The 14,885-nt window shown below is 37.7% G+C and overlaps 1 protein-coding gene across 7 annotated transcripts in view; it reads right to left on the reverse strand.

The window, feature by feature from the left end:
* Positions 1-14,885, reverse strand: part of FIP1L1 (factor interacting with PAPOLA and CPSF1) — a 43,625-nt gene that overhangs the window by 788 nt on the left and 27,952 nt on the right. For 6 of the 7 annotated variants that reach the window (XM_035323762.1, XM_035323764.1, XM_035323757.1 and 3 more), the window contains 5 exons: positions 13,713-13,739; positions 13,086-13,140; positions 11,280-11,335; positions 4,338-4,563; positions 261-398 (listed from right to left, as the gene is read on the reverse strand). In XM_035323762.1, the coding sequence (XP_035179653.1) occupies positions 261-398; positions 4,338-4,563; positions 11,280-11,335; positions 13,086-13,140; positions 13,713-13,739 (502 nt within the window). The remainder of the gene's footprint in view (positions 1-260; positions 399-4,337; positions 4,564-11,279; positions 11,336-13,085; positions 13,141-13,712; positions 13,740-14,885) is intronic. The other variant, XM_035323758.1, reaches the window with a different exon arrangement.

Below are 14,885 nucleotides of genomic sequence, written 5' to 3' on the forward strand. Positions count from 1 at the left end.
CTGATCCACCACTTTACCCTTCTTTCCCCAAATCCACTTCTGCTCACTAGCTAAGACTGTCACATACATCAATCAGTATGCAATTACCCAAGGCCAACACTGCTTTTTGTCTGTCCACATTTTATATGGCAGACTTGTTCCAAGTAGTACATCTAAGTGTTTACAGCCTTTCCACGAAACTCCAGTTTGTTTGGGGTTCTTCTAAAAAATTATTTTTTTAAGCTGGTAAAAGTTTTTCGTATCCTATTAATAAATCAAACCTTCGAGATGACTTGTGTCTAGTCTCTTCTTTCTCTCTGTGTCTCCTCTCCCTGTGTCGGTCGTCTTTCTCTCTGCTTGTTCTATGGCGGTCATAGCCTCTTTCTGCGTAGTCTCTGTATCTGTATCGTTCTTCATCACTGATTAAAAGAAGATGATCTTTTCAGGACAGTAACAATAAACAGTATATATACAAATACATATATATTTAATAATAAATTCTCACATGCTCTTGAAATGAATGACAAGCATCTTACAGTTGCTTCTGGGTTTCTAAACAGAACCTGCAACATATGTTAAAGGTATGCTGAAGCTCTTTACCTTAACCATAGAAGTCTGGTATATAATATCATTTGGAAAAGGGATTGTTTGATAAAAATGGAAGGCAAGAAGAATGCAACAGTGTCCCATTAAATTTATACTGGGGTTATCAAGAAGTTAGCTTAAACCTGTATCTGAATAAAGCACAATCCTATGTAAACTTCAGTAATGTTTTCAGGTTAGTGTGTGTAATGCTCAAAGCCGACCTTTTGACTACTACAAGCCAGTTCAGTAAACTGAATTCTATTTTTGGTACCACTGATCTATTTCCTCATGTCTGCTTCAAGAGAGGAAACGCTAGGTACAAAGAAATGGACAGTAAAATATGCTGTGTTTTGGGTGGCTTTTTACATTAATTTCTCTACAGTGCTGTCTTCCACTTGTCTCTGGGATCACTTTAAGTGCTGCCCTGCCACAACGCTAGTAAGAAAATTACATACTAGTGGGCTATGCAAGAATTTCAAGCCTTTACTTCAGTCTGTTTTCATATTTTGTCTTGATAAAAAGGTCAGTTCTCAGAGTTTAGTGAAATTTTAAAAATAAGAAAGAGTAGTAACTGTTGTTAGCTAACGTCGCTCACGCTCTGCATTAGCACAGCATGAAAAGACACACTTGATCTTTTCTCTACCAAGAAAACCCTACCCAGACATAGTACCCAAATATAATTTAACAACCAGACTTCAATAAAAATTAACTAAGACTTCATGTAATATATAAATAGTTGCAGTAACAGTGGTTTGGAATATCCTTACCAAGTCCTAAAGAACGGTACAACATAACCAGGCTTTCTGAGGTAGCAATTACAGCAACAATTTAGATACTATTAAGCTGACAAAAGCCAAGTGTTCCATGCTTTTCTTCATGTTTCTTTGCCAACATTTACCACAAAATGAAGTCTCTTCATGAGTCCTTGACAGCAGCAGAACCTTTAAATTTCTGTAGAACAAGTCAGACAGATCCTGCAAGGTGAACAGCTCCCCTCTAGAGATTTCTCATGCCACGCAGCAGTGAGGGTTTAAACCAAAATGATTTTATCTACCATAATTAGGACCTAGTGGCCATCTCCCCGGTAAGAACATGACATCAGTTATCTTTATAGCAATGCATAAAAACTCAGAGAAGAGGGGGAAATGTCTGAAGCAACAGCTCTGGTCTTTCTATGAAATTCTGTATGATTGTATCATGAAGCAAATTTCAAGAATTAAAAATCAGGAGTTTAGAACAGCGTAGAGAAGCATCAAACAAAACTCAGAAACTCCTGTTTTTCTAAGAGGCACTAAAAATATTCACATAAAATCAGGAAACTACAGCTATTGTTAATGAACTCAAAGTTATGACTTATGACTAAGTAACGTGACTGCACTGATTAATGACTACATTAGTATAAAATACTAACTGCACTTACAACCACACATCTGAGAGTAAGCTGATCTTCCAAAGTACACTTGTGACAGATCACAGCACGCTGAGGCTGGCAGGGCCCTCTGGAGGCCACCTGGTCCCACCCCTGCTCCAGCAGGGCCACCCAGAGCTGGCTGCCCAGCACCACGTCCAGGCGGCTTCTGAAGATCTCCAAGGAGGACACTGCAGCCTCTCTGGGCTGCCTGTGCCAGGGCTCTGTCACCTCCCCCCAGATAAAAAGTTCTTCTACTTTTGGCATCATGGACCTATTACTTTTGTGATATTGGCACAGACGTCACTGTCATTTCTTAGATTTCTCAGACCTCGTAACTATTGCAGCATTTTGATGTTTATTGCACACGGAGCGCTGAGTCCTGCTCAATTTGTGGTCCACCTGGACACCAAGTCCTTTCCTATAAAGCTTTTTTCTAGCCAAACAGCCCCTAGTCTGCTCTGCTGCACCGGGTTATTGGTTTTCGAGACCTCAGAAATATATTTTTAAATTACTAAAGAACCACCACAAACAGCAAGCCATCAATCAAATGCTGAACTTTTCATTTTCAGTAGTAACTAACTGATGAGAAACTATCAGAAACAAAAAGTTACTCTTTGCAGAAGGGATCGCTGTCAGAAAACACAGCCTTTTCTCAAGGGAACGGAGAATGAGATACATTGTGAAAATGCACATTTCATCTGAGGACAGCAGGGCAAAGGTGGAAGAAAACAGAAAACTGAAGGTTCATTTTTAAACCACATTATTTTTACCCTGTTAGTATAACCAAAATCTTTTTTTTTTTTTCAATTTTAAAAATTTCACTTTTTTAAAAAAAATCTTGAAAAGAACTGCTAAAAACATATAAAGCAATAACTTCCAAGCAATAAAACGCTAAAGACAATGCTTACTCCCAATCTCACAACAGTATTGCTTAAGTTTAAACAAAGGGAATTTAAATAAAAGCAACACATCTGTGCTGTCTCTAGAATAGTTCACATTCTCTTCCTTCCTTGCAGCTTGAGGGCACAAAATTGAAAATAAACCTTTTTTTAAAAAAACAGCAACAACAACAAAAAGCAGTATGTCTGCATGTTCTGTCTTTCTTAAACCTCTCCCACCTTCCCTGTGATTTCCAACCCAACTTATGTGAGTTAAGGGCCTCCCATTTTCTTACACGGCCATGTGGCAACAGCTTTGCTACAGATGGTGGATAATTTAGTCGCATAAAAAAGTTGAGGCCTGCTCTTCCCCCTCCTTTGCAGATAACTCTGGCAGCAGCACAGAGATTTCTCTAGGCCTGGAAGCTATTAAGGTTCATTTCAAGCACCCTTGAATGACCAGGCTCCTTTCTGGCCTTCAATCAAGCTGTCTGAGGAACAGATGTTTAGATTGGTCGTGAGTTCCCAAAAACTGACCCTGTAACACAGCACACGCACGCAGCAGAGAACATTACCGCAGTAATCTCGGCGTGTGCCTGCCTGGACAAGCAGCTTTCTTGCACCCAGTTTGGGTCTTTAGTTAACAACCATCATGCATAAAAATCTCATCTCTCTGCTGAAGTCATGTTGACTCTGGGTGTTCTCGTTCCCCATTAGCAAAAACAATCAGCCCAACAGCTAACGGATATTCCCCACAAAATTTAAACTTAACGAAAAACACTGAGAAAAGCAGTCTAGACGTACACCCCCAAACAGCAAGCGAAGTAAGTATAGATAAGTCTATATCCAACAAGGCAATGTGCATCTGTGGAGTCTTAGCAAGTTCAACAATAAACGCTTTGTACGTGTGCATGTGAGCCACAGAACAATTGCAGATTTTTTCTTTTTTAAGCAATTAGGATTGAAAGCCTGAAAAGAATAATTATCTGCATGAAAACAAACAAAAAAAGGTTCTTAACCTTCAAGTAAATTTTTAAAATGGTAGGAGAGATTATTATCCAGCTAGTGCTAACGACTAAACTACCCCCCGTAGCAGCTAAACCCATGAATTAAGGTACAATGCTGTACCACACTGCTCTTGGCACTTAAATGGCAACTAAGGTTTGTTAATTACTTGTACGGATTTTTACAGAACTGAGGTCAAAGAGAGCTGACTATGTCACTCATACACAGCATTTAAATCCCACCTTGAATCTGTAGAACACTATAACCAGTTTGGACGTCCACTGTAGTTTTGACACTTGCGTTTTATGTTTAGAAAATTAATTACAGTTTTCAATTGTAAAGAAGGAAGGGAAAGAGGCCACACCCTCTATTTCCTCGGAACATACAGCTGGACACTAACCTTTAAGGCTGAAATATACCATATAACTGGACATAGGGATAGGAGCAGAGTTACAGCATGCTTAAGATGTTGCACTAACCTGTTGAACACACTTGGAGTCGGACTGTGATCTCGGTCCCTTTCTCTGTCTCTGGTCCGTTCTCGGTCTCTGTCTCGGTCCCGGTCCCGGTCCCGCTCCCGATCTCGAGATCGTTCTCTCTCCCGTTCCCTATCCTTCTCACGCCGTGCATAGTAATCCCACTGCTTGCTGCTATCCATAAGACTAGACCATGAAGGAGCAGAACCTGCAAGGTGCGGAAAGGTGACTAAAGAAAAAGACGCTGGTATTAGAAAGAACAAAATCAGATACCGTAAGAAAATTGCAATACTACTTCATGCGTGAACACAGACGTTTGCTAGCCTCCTTCAACGACATTTTCCAAGCTTCCTCTTTCACATGAAAGTTCATTTTGCACAAACCCTGCATTTTTTCCATGATGCGAATAAAGGCCTCTGGCACTCATTTAAATACTCATTATGGAGATGCAAAGAACTGGGTTACACATCACAACACATGTCTAAATCCCTCTGCACAAGATATATATATACACACATGTATTTACTTTTTTCCTAAAGTTCGCTGACAGAATCTGACTTCATGTCATCAAATGGCTTTGTTTTGGGGGAACAACAACAACTACAACAAAACAGAAAAAAAGCTTTTTGAAATTCAGTGGCTCTGAAAGTCTGGTCCAGAAAAACTAGGAGAATGACACTTCCAAGTTTCTATTTAGACGTTACTGTGCTTATATGTTTTGTCCTTTCAGATCACTGGATTTCAAGTATAACGTTTTTGTTACTGATAATGTTCTGGCTCACTAATTCATATTGCACAGCACACGTAACAGTAACTTTAGAGGTCCCTTCCATAAATTCATTCTGGGGAGAAGAAATAACTTTCCTACTTATGCTTCCTAAGATAACCACTTCTAAGGAATACTCAGCACGGTCACTATTACTACTAAAACCTAACAGTTTCAGAAAACGACATATATTATTAAAAGATGATACACTGAAGAAGTGAGGACTGAAGAAGTGAAGACGGAAGTCACAACACAACGGTGTCTCACAACCCTTCTTGTAACCAGCACTGGGAGAAGGGACGTGCTTCTCCACCGCTTCCTGCCAACTCAGCTGTACTAAACAGCTCCTCATCTTAATGCCCCAATTGTTCTGTCTTGCTCTTCCCCTCCAGAAGCCTCAAGGATACATCCTATTACCGAAAAATAAGGGCTGTAGTATTTAACTGGAAACAGCACTCTCTAGTGGGCTTAGAGTACAGAGGTCACAGATTCCCACTTTCCGCTTATCTGCTTCCCTGCCGAATGATAACGTAGCCTTCAACAAATAGCCTGAGTTCCACTTCATTATCTATAATATGAGAACAATATTCACTTGGCTCAGTGCTGTGAAGAGATGTTAATAATACAATTAATGTAATCATCCGCTGAACAATGCCATCTGCATTACTGATGCTGTATTTAATTACTCCCGAGCTATAAAACCGATGGGTTATCCAAACAGCTCCACTCAGGCTGCCTTGCCTACCACGGCTGGGGTATGCCTGCCGCAGCAAGCTTTGGCAGAAGCTTACAGCAGCGGATTGCCAAGTGTCCACAGCAGGAATACAAAAGACCTTTTGAGCAGGCAGCAGAGCAGGAAAAAAACAGTTCATTGTTAGAATACATTTGCACAGAAAAGCATTATAATTCCTTTAAAAAAGCATTTTTATGAGGTTTTGCTTCTAACAAAATGCTTGACACTGTTTCACTTCAGGGCTACAGAGAAAATGAGGAGTTAACAGAAAAAAAATACCCTAACACAACAGTTATGTTGTTCATTATATTGCCAAAACTGGAATTCTTCTAAGGAAAGCAGCCAGAAATAGCAAAAAAACAGCTGGACTTTAAAGACTGCTAATTTCCTTGACTTGCCACTATGTCAACAACATACGTATGCTCTACGAGGCTTGAATACACTGGCTGACAGAATACCCTGGCCTAAAGTATGAATTTCTATTTAACTTTAAATATACACCACAAAACAACTACTTTTTTATTAAGTGTAGTATAAACTTCCACAATCAATTTGGGTTACTCCCTCCCATCTGCAGGAATTCTCATCAGACAGAAGCATGCCACTTCCAGCCCAATAACCTGAGATTTGATACTATGAAAATACACTTCATATCTAGAAAAATTCATTTTATATCTAGATTTCCACCAGTAATTAATTATTCACAACACACAAGGATTTCAGGAAAGTATATTTTACAACATAAGTTGGTGTTCAGTGTTTACTACTTAGAATTAAGTTACTTGTCACTTTTAATTCTTCTAATCATTTTCACTAAAAGAAAAAAATCTTTTCAATGCTCTGTTCAACATTTTTATCAATGATGTGGATGCAGGAGTGGAATGCATCCTCAGCAAGCACGCTGCTGATACTAAACCGGGAGGTGCTGTTGACTCCCTGGAGGGACGAGAGGCCTTGCAGATGGAGCTGGACAGACCGGAGCACTGGGCCATCAGCAACAGCCTGAAGGAAATGTTTCTTTACCATGAGGGTGGTCAAACACTGGAACAAGCTTTCTAGCAAGGTGTTGATGCCCCATGCCTGTCAGTGTTCAAGAGATGCTTAGATAATGCCCTCAGTGATAAGCTTTAACTTTTGGTTAGCCCTGAGGCAGCTGGACTGGCCAGGAAGCTGGACTGGATGGTGTTTGTAGGTCCCTTCCAACTCAACTATTCTACTCTAATTCTGAAGTTTAATTCTGATTTTATTTTTAAATCACAAAGAGACACAGACAGTCAATAGTTTTGCAGATGGCTTAAAAATTTAAAGCTGCATGGTGTCACATAAGACAAAGTATTAACACAAAAAACACTGTCTCTGGAACTGTTTCTGTAATACTAAATTTGTTGCATGTTCACAATATATAAAGAACATCTAGAGCACAAATAAAAAAAGCTTCAGGAAAAAGTAAACAGCCATTACCATTTGGCTTTATCAGCCAAACAAACACAGTGCATATATAGACAGATCAATGAAATTCAAAGATCTGACAGTAAAGGTAGCACGGAATCATGAAAAGATTTAAAACCAAATTGAAGAAACTGCATTTGATGCAGCAGAAGAGCACAAAGACAAAAACATACTCTTGCAGCTACAGGTTAAGATTATTATTTTACTATGCCACATACTTACTGAGCTTACAGTCCAGGGCAAAGACACCAAAGCATAAGATTGGAAATTTTAATAGGCAGAGGAAAGGTTAGAGCCTTAATCAAGGCTGGTGTTTTTGCAATGCGTTTTGCTATACTCATCTTCCGTCACAATTCTGAAAAAGCCATCAAACACACTGACTGGTAAAAAAAGATAACAGGTTGGAGATTCAGTGGAATCAAGTAGGAAATAAACATCCTGGCATTTCTGACATAAAATGATCATCTGTACCCTACTGCACCACTGAGCCCTCAATTTACTTAAGTTCTGACACAGTGAGAGCACTCGTAAAATAGGGAAGAAAATCAAATGGGCTAAGGATTCAGTCGTGAGACAGAGACTGTGCGGGAAAGATCTTCACTGAGAGTATACTTGCAACAGCAGCTATCTGCCACTGAGCCTCTGAAGATCCAGAGCTCTGTATGACAGACACAGTTTGAGACAGACAACTTGCTTTGTAGAGTAGATATGAGAGCTTTTGCTACAGTAGGGGTGCCAGATACTTATCCATACACCCCCACCAGAAGTTTTATAGAGGCAGAGGCTTAACAAGAAACAAAGGTTGTTTTTAGGAAGGTGAATACTAGATCAAGAATGTGGCAGAGAAGGCAGTTATAGTCTGCATTATGAATTAACTGTTGACTTGGGCTGTTTTTCTTCTTACCTCCTGCCAAAGGCCCATAATGATGGTAGAGGTATCTACTGTGAACTTGTAAGCTCAAGGGGAATGTACTGCTTCTTGTAAGAACCTTCCCATCAGAAGCATACAGCATGTATCTGCAAGACTTTATTATATATCTGTAAGACTTTATTCTTCTCTCAACGATATTTTTTCTCAATTAAAATTAAACTTCTGAGTTCTATGAAACTAATTACTCAATAAAATAAGTGGCACCATAAAGCCATATTTCTCTTTGATTAACCTCTCACACAATACGACTCCTTACACGTGTGGGTTATTTCAGGTTTCGATTTGGAGATGTCACTGATACATCAGATGACTTGGGACTTTTAAAAACTTCTGTTTCTTTTCTCAACTTTTATGACCTTATCAGAAGGGATATGAAGAAAGAGATGTGAGAAGGAATGAAGCTCGTCTGCTAAGCAAAGCAAGTAAAAGCTCATGACCAAAATATCCAGATGTTTCATCACGTATTATTATTTTGATTTGCTGTTCTGTAGTTGGAAGTTAATTCAAGTACACCAAGATCCCTTGTTTACTCAGACACGTTCCAGAAGCTGACAACACTGCAAGTGCTGTGCAGATAGGAACTGTAAGACCAAATGACTGCAGTAAATCGGGAAACACGCAGGAAAGTAAGTTCAGACTAGATCAGTGTTAACTATCCTGTGGGAAACTGTGGTTAAGCACACTCAAATAACGTCAGAATTCCTAACATCAGCGGGAACATTCTCATCTTTGCAAACATGACTGAATGAGTTAAAACCTATTGTATCTATTTACATCTATTTTTCTGCAACAACTGAGATCAGCTGAGGAGCTCATTACCAGTCACTGTATATGAGCATTAAGAAACTACGGATGGCGTGCTTTTGTAACCAACTGATCACACTGCACAGTGATAAGGGTCATGTATATGGGTCTTCAAAGATGGAAATCAAACTCAGCCCTGAGATTTGTCCATGGGTATAAATAAAAAATAAATAAATACAGCAAGGCAATTTTTTTTTTTTTTTATTTTTACTGGGTAGAGAAACTAAATACCTTCCATGTCATCATGCCTTTTTTTCCTATAGAAAATGCTTTAATGCTATTTGATGGGGGGGGAGGGGGAAGGGAGGAAGAGGAACTGACAGAAACCCTGCCTTAAAGGTTTTGAGGAAATAGATCTAATCTCTGGGGGAAAATTCTTAAGTTAATTGCAAGAATTTGAGAAAAAGATTGAACAAGAAAGACTGCATTACATGCTACTCCTTAATTATCTTTTCTGCCCAATTTTACAATCTATATTCACATCTCTCAATCAGGAAACACGTCTAACTTGTCTCACTGGAAGAGCCAACGATACATCATACTTCAGAGGAAAAATTAAAAAAAAAAATCTTAACACTGAAAAGAAAGTGAGACATGTATGCCAATATTTTGATTAGATCACATCTGACTTTTAATGTGGACCTTTGACTACTATCTCTTATCAGCTATGTTAAGGAAACAACAAAAAATAACTGGTTGCCGTCTCAGATCCAGAAGTCCCTCTAACTCTTAGCCTTCTTCTCTTGAGCTGCTTGATCTCCATAAGCATACAAAAGCAAACATCAGTTTTTAACCCTGCCAACTTCAATATCAGCATGATCATGATGACATTCATCTTTTGTAATCGATACTGAAACCATATAAGCATGCCAACACCCTGAAGGGCAGCGTAAGTTAGAAATATTCTTGTGTCCCTGGAAGTAAGTGACAGAATAGCACATTCTAACAAAAGAGATTCCAAAGTGAAAAACAGCATCTTAGATGAAATGTACAAACCACAATGACCGTAAGACTGCTTTCCTTATGATACACTGCATGAGATTCCTTGTTAAAACTTCAGCAAATTAGTCTACCAGGCTATGTTAGTTGTCTGCCTCAGCATTACTTTTTGCTACAACTTCTGCAAACACGGTTCAGTAATTGCTAAAAAATAGTTAGCATAAAGCAGCTGTTTGCGCACATCAGGAATTATTGAAAAACATAACAAACTTCCATGCATGAATTTAAACACTTGGAAACTGATGAGGAACTCTTCCACGCCAACAAAGTAACATTTGTTACTCCATAAACTGCTCCAGTTTCAAGAAATGACCAACCACTCACAAAAGTCATTTATATCCAGGTATATCCTCTAAAGACTTCTCAATATCTGGGAGCTACACTATCTCAACATTTGATCTATGACGAATATTCTGCATCCTGGAACTGGACAGAACTTTCCCGACAAATTCTCCTTCCAGCAGTCAGAGTCTATACAAACAAAGAGCAAGGATGCAGAAAAACCATCAGGGAGAAAAGGCACGAGGCATGGGGCTGGATAGCAGATGCTCTGAAAGCACAAGTAGCAACTGGCAACGCACTCACTTCACCTTTCCTTTTGGGCTAGATAAAGAAGATTATATTTTAGTATTTCAATCACTGTTTTGGCTCACAAAGCAGAGCCATGTGCTACATAACAGTATCTATAGAATAACAGTGCTACAGAACGGGATTTTCTATTTCAGTTCACTCTTACTATAAAACCAGAAGATGATGTTTTCAACTTCATTTTTTTTTCTATAACATTAATCAAAAAAGAAAAATTGACCTCTTCAACAGGCTAGCTAAAGATTATAGTATCTTAGACATTTTTTCGAAGAAGTATGTCACTCAGATTTTTCAATTACTGGTACTGCTGGTTATAATTCTGACAATATCTCAAGATAGTACTTGCTCTCCTTCTAAATCCTCCCATCTCTCAGGAAATTCTCCCTCACTTGTGGTCCATAGTAAGATGCATTATTTTTTAAATCTCAATTCTGCAAAATAAAAAAGCAGCATGTAAAGATACCCAGCATACAAGTAAGTAAGGAAAACGACACTTAACAAGCAGCTGGTAAATTCACAACAGTTATCTATCAGGTCAAAATGGTAGGCAATGAGCTTTCAGAAGGAATTACTGAGAAGGACCTGTTTAGACTCTGAGCTGAAATCGTAGGAATTATTTCAAACAATCTGACAGAGCGCTAATCAAAAATTTTCAAAGCCAGCAAAGGTACTCACCACTGCCATACGAAAATGCACGAACAGAACGACTGTCATAGCCAGAGGAATGTCCACTGTAGAGAAGAAAATACATGTAAAATTCAGTTTTATCATTAAAGCTAATTCCATTGATAGATATATACTTTTATTATTATTTCACTGAATTCTTACCATCATACAGACTAAAACAAAGTATCTTTTATAAGTTGATATAAGTCTTCCATTTTAAGCATTAAAGCAAGAAAGCAGTCTGTCAACAAATGTTACTTCACTTTTTAATACCAATGACAAAGCATTCTCCCACCTCTTCTTAAAATTAAAAAAAAAAATCAGTATCTTCAAAACAAGTATTAAATATGAACTGGTCTTTGTATTTTCCATTGTATTTTCTTTTTCAAATGTTGCTCATCTCTGTGCAGATAGAGAACAATCTCCAATTGTTTGAAAGTGCTCATTTGTGAATGAAGCCATTCTCACTCTCTTTCTTAAAACGTAGATATGGAGCATATCTATGAACAGGTGGACTTCAAATGTGTAGTTCTATAAATAAAGTCTTAAATTGACTACATATTTTCTACGCCGACTTCTCTCAGAGGTAGCCAACTCAAGTAGGTAAAAACCAGGAAGGTTAAAATGGATGATATGTGCACAGGACATAATTCAAACATACAATTCTTTGATGACTTTTAGCACTTCCTACATAGCTTGAATGAATTACCTTTGCTGTATTTAAATTGAACGTTATTTTTGTTCTTGAAGGCAGTGCAACATTAAAAAAGTCCGGGGTTAGTTTAGTTTAAAAGCAGAACAAATACAATAATAATGAAAGGCCATTGCAACAGTGCAACATTTAAAGGTGTAAGATCTAGTTCCTATGTACTATAATCAAGTGGATTTTTTTCCACACAGTTTCAGAAACTATATAAATATTTACTTAAGTAAATACAATGACTACTGCTTAACTGTCACAACAACTGTCACTAGGAAATAATAAATTTACTTTCATGTACATCAAATGCATTGTTAGTTTTTTTCTAAATTAAATCATATGAGGATTTTCTCTGAGATTTACCATCATCATCCTGTAGAGTGTATGTTAACAGAACTTTCAGTTTCAAAGGAACAGATGTGTGCACCTTCTTCCAGTGAAACCCAAAGGACTGGCAAGAGGCTTGCACCGTCTTCTTAAGTGAGCTTTGTGTATGACCTGGCTTTGGTCTACATCAAGATATGAATAATTTTCAAGGGCTGGGCAGACCACTTTTTAGCTTTTGTTTTGGTTTTAAGATACACATACATGTAACAGTTATTGAAAAAAAACAAAACAAAACACTATTAAGCCTATTAAATCTGAACATTTACAAGTAAAGCAGAAATATAAATTTGGATTCTGTGGAACTCTGACATTTCCAGTAGCTTATGAGGGTGTGAATGTGTGGCCAAATTGTTTATTTACATTTATATAAAAGGATATGGTAGCTGTAAGGTGAATTATAAGGTTCACCTAACCTAAGTAACTCTTCAGACTACTAAGGACTACAACTGTTACCCTAACTTTGTTCGTAAGCCTTGGCACTGATATAGTATCATAACTCAATGAAGCTAGTAAGTGGTCAAGGAACCTACTTATAACAACATTAAGTGTCAAAGATGTGAGACGAGTAACACTTCTGGAAAAATACTGTAAAAATCAGAAACTGTCTCCCCACAGATAGACAAAATCCACTGGGTAGTATAAGAGTTCTTCCTAATATCTAAGTTACTGCAGCTACAGAATACAGAATATATTGATATTGCTTTGTAAGATTTCAAACAGATAATCACCTTTCTATCGTGGGTATGAGGGAAGGTGGAGGACCGCCAGGTGGTGGTGGGAAGCCTGTAATAATTAATTGGGGGGAACAGGGGTGGAAGGGGTAAGAGAACATAAAAGAACTGGGTTAGGCATGCAATGGCAAACATTTCAGAGCATAATGCAAATCATTGTTTATCACTTCTAAACATAGAGATCACATCTAAATAGTTTTATTTGGTAAAACAGATATTTCCAGCTTAACAAAGGCAGAGTTCTGAGTATCAGCACTTTAAATTAAACACGTCATTCTTGACAAATACAAGAACTGAGAAGCATAGGAAAATTCCTAAGTAACTACCAATACTTTATAAACAAAAATCATGACTGTTTTATGCGTAACAGCAAGAACAAATTGAAAGAGAAGAAAGAAGCAGACTTTCAAGAAACGGGCAGATAAATCCACTTGTCAATAACATTTTCATACTTTTCTGCCTTGCATCAGAATAGCAGCTGAGCATACATCCACAACTTTATAAACTTTTATCTACATAAAACTAAAAGAAACTTGATAAGTTGTACATCAAGGGAGGGGGTTTTTTATTTGCCCTTTTTTTTTTCTTTTACCCAAATGTGGAAAAAAATCTAAACAAGTTTACCTGGTGGAGGTACTGTTATTGGTATACCTAAAAAGACAACAAATAATGTATCAGTTATAGTAATTGTTTATGTTTATCATCTGTAGATCTAAAATCAGACTAAGCTATCACAGCATACATGATCAAGAAGAATAACTTATTTTGTGTTCTCGGATTAAGATTTCACATTGACACCTACCAATACGCTGTTAGCAAGCCTTGTGCAATCTGCCTTCTTACATTAACACTCTTCCGAATCTTATTTAATTAGAAACAAGAATAACGAAGAATGACTCTGTGTCTGAAGATCAGAAGTAATTCCATAACCCTAAGATGTTAAGTATCCAGAAGGAAAGAAATGTTCCACAGAACATATCTGTTTCACTTTATATTCCATAACTAGATGAAAGGAAATGTAATTGGCCCCTGACCTTTAATAGCTCAGTATAGGAAATACAATGTCCACATGGACAAAATATTATGGCAACAAGAAACATTACAGACTTTTCAGTCAATGCTATGCCACACTGCAATTAATCATTCAGTTGCTACTTGGAGGGAAAAAAATGTTCAGTACTCTATTTTCTTGTAAATATCTGGGAAGGAAGCATCCCTTAATACAGGGACATTCAAAAACTGTTATAACTCTGTGGGTTTTCTGCACTTTTAAAGCTTTACTTCTAAAGCAGCAGTAGTTTGAATTTAATTTCACATGACTCCAGACCATCTTCTAGAACATTATATTTTTTAAAAGTAAATTTGCAAGAAGCCTGACAAAAATATTGGTAGTTTGAGGTAAATCCCGTTTATGCACATTTCAGTAAGTGAAATAGGTAATTACTGAAACAAGTAAGTAACAGTTAACCTTTCATAAAGTCCCAAACAAGTTGTCTCTTCCTTCTCAACTCTATCAAAGAGCTCCGTTTTGTATTAACTTGGATAAGACAGAAGCAAACAGAAGAGCAGTTCAAAGTGGTAAGCTGGCAGAGCAATATTAATCAAGAAACTCATAAAACAATCATGCTCTCTGAACTCTTTCGGTCCTTATTATTAAGAAAAATTTAAGAGCACTTTCATTCTACTAGACACTGCAAATCACCAATTGAAAAGAGAAAATGTGTGATTTTTGACAGATCTAAACCTTTTCTCCTTCCTCCTTCCTTCTTCTGAAGGGTCCATTTCCCCTTTCTAGAA

Source organism: Oxyura jamaicensis, chromosome 4, assembly GCF_011077185.1.
Source record: "Oxyura jamaicensis isolate SHBP4307 breed ruddy duck chromosome 4, BPBGC_Ojam_1.0, whole genome shotgun sequence".
NCBI lineage: Eukaryota > Metazoa > Chordata > Aves > Anseriformes > Anatidae > Oxyura > Oxyura jamaicensis.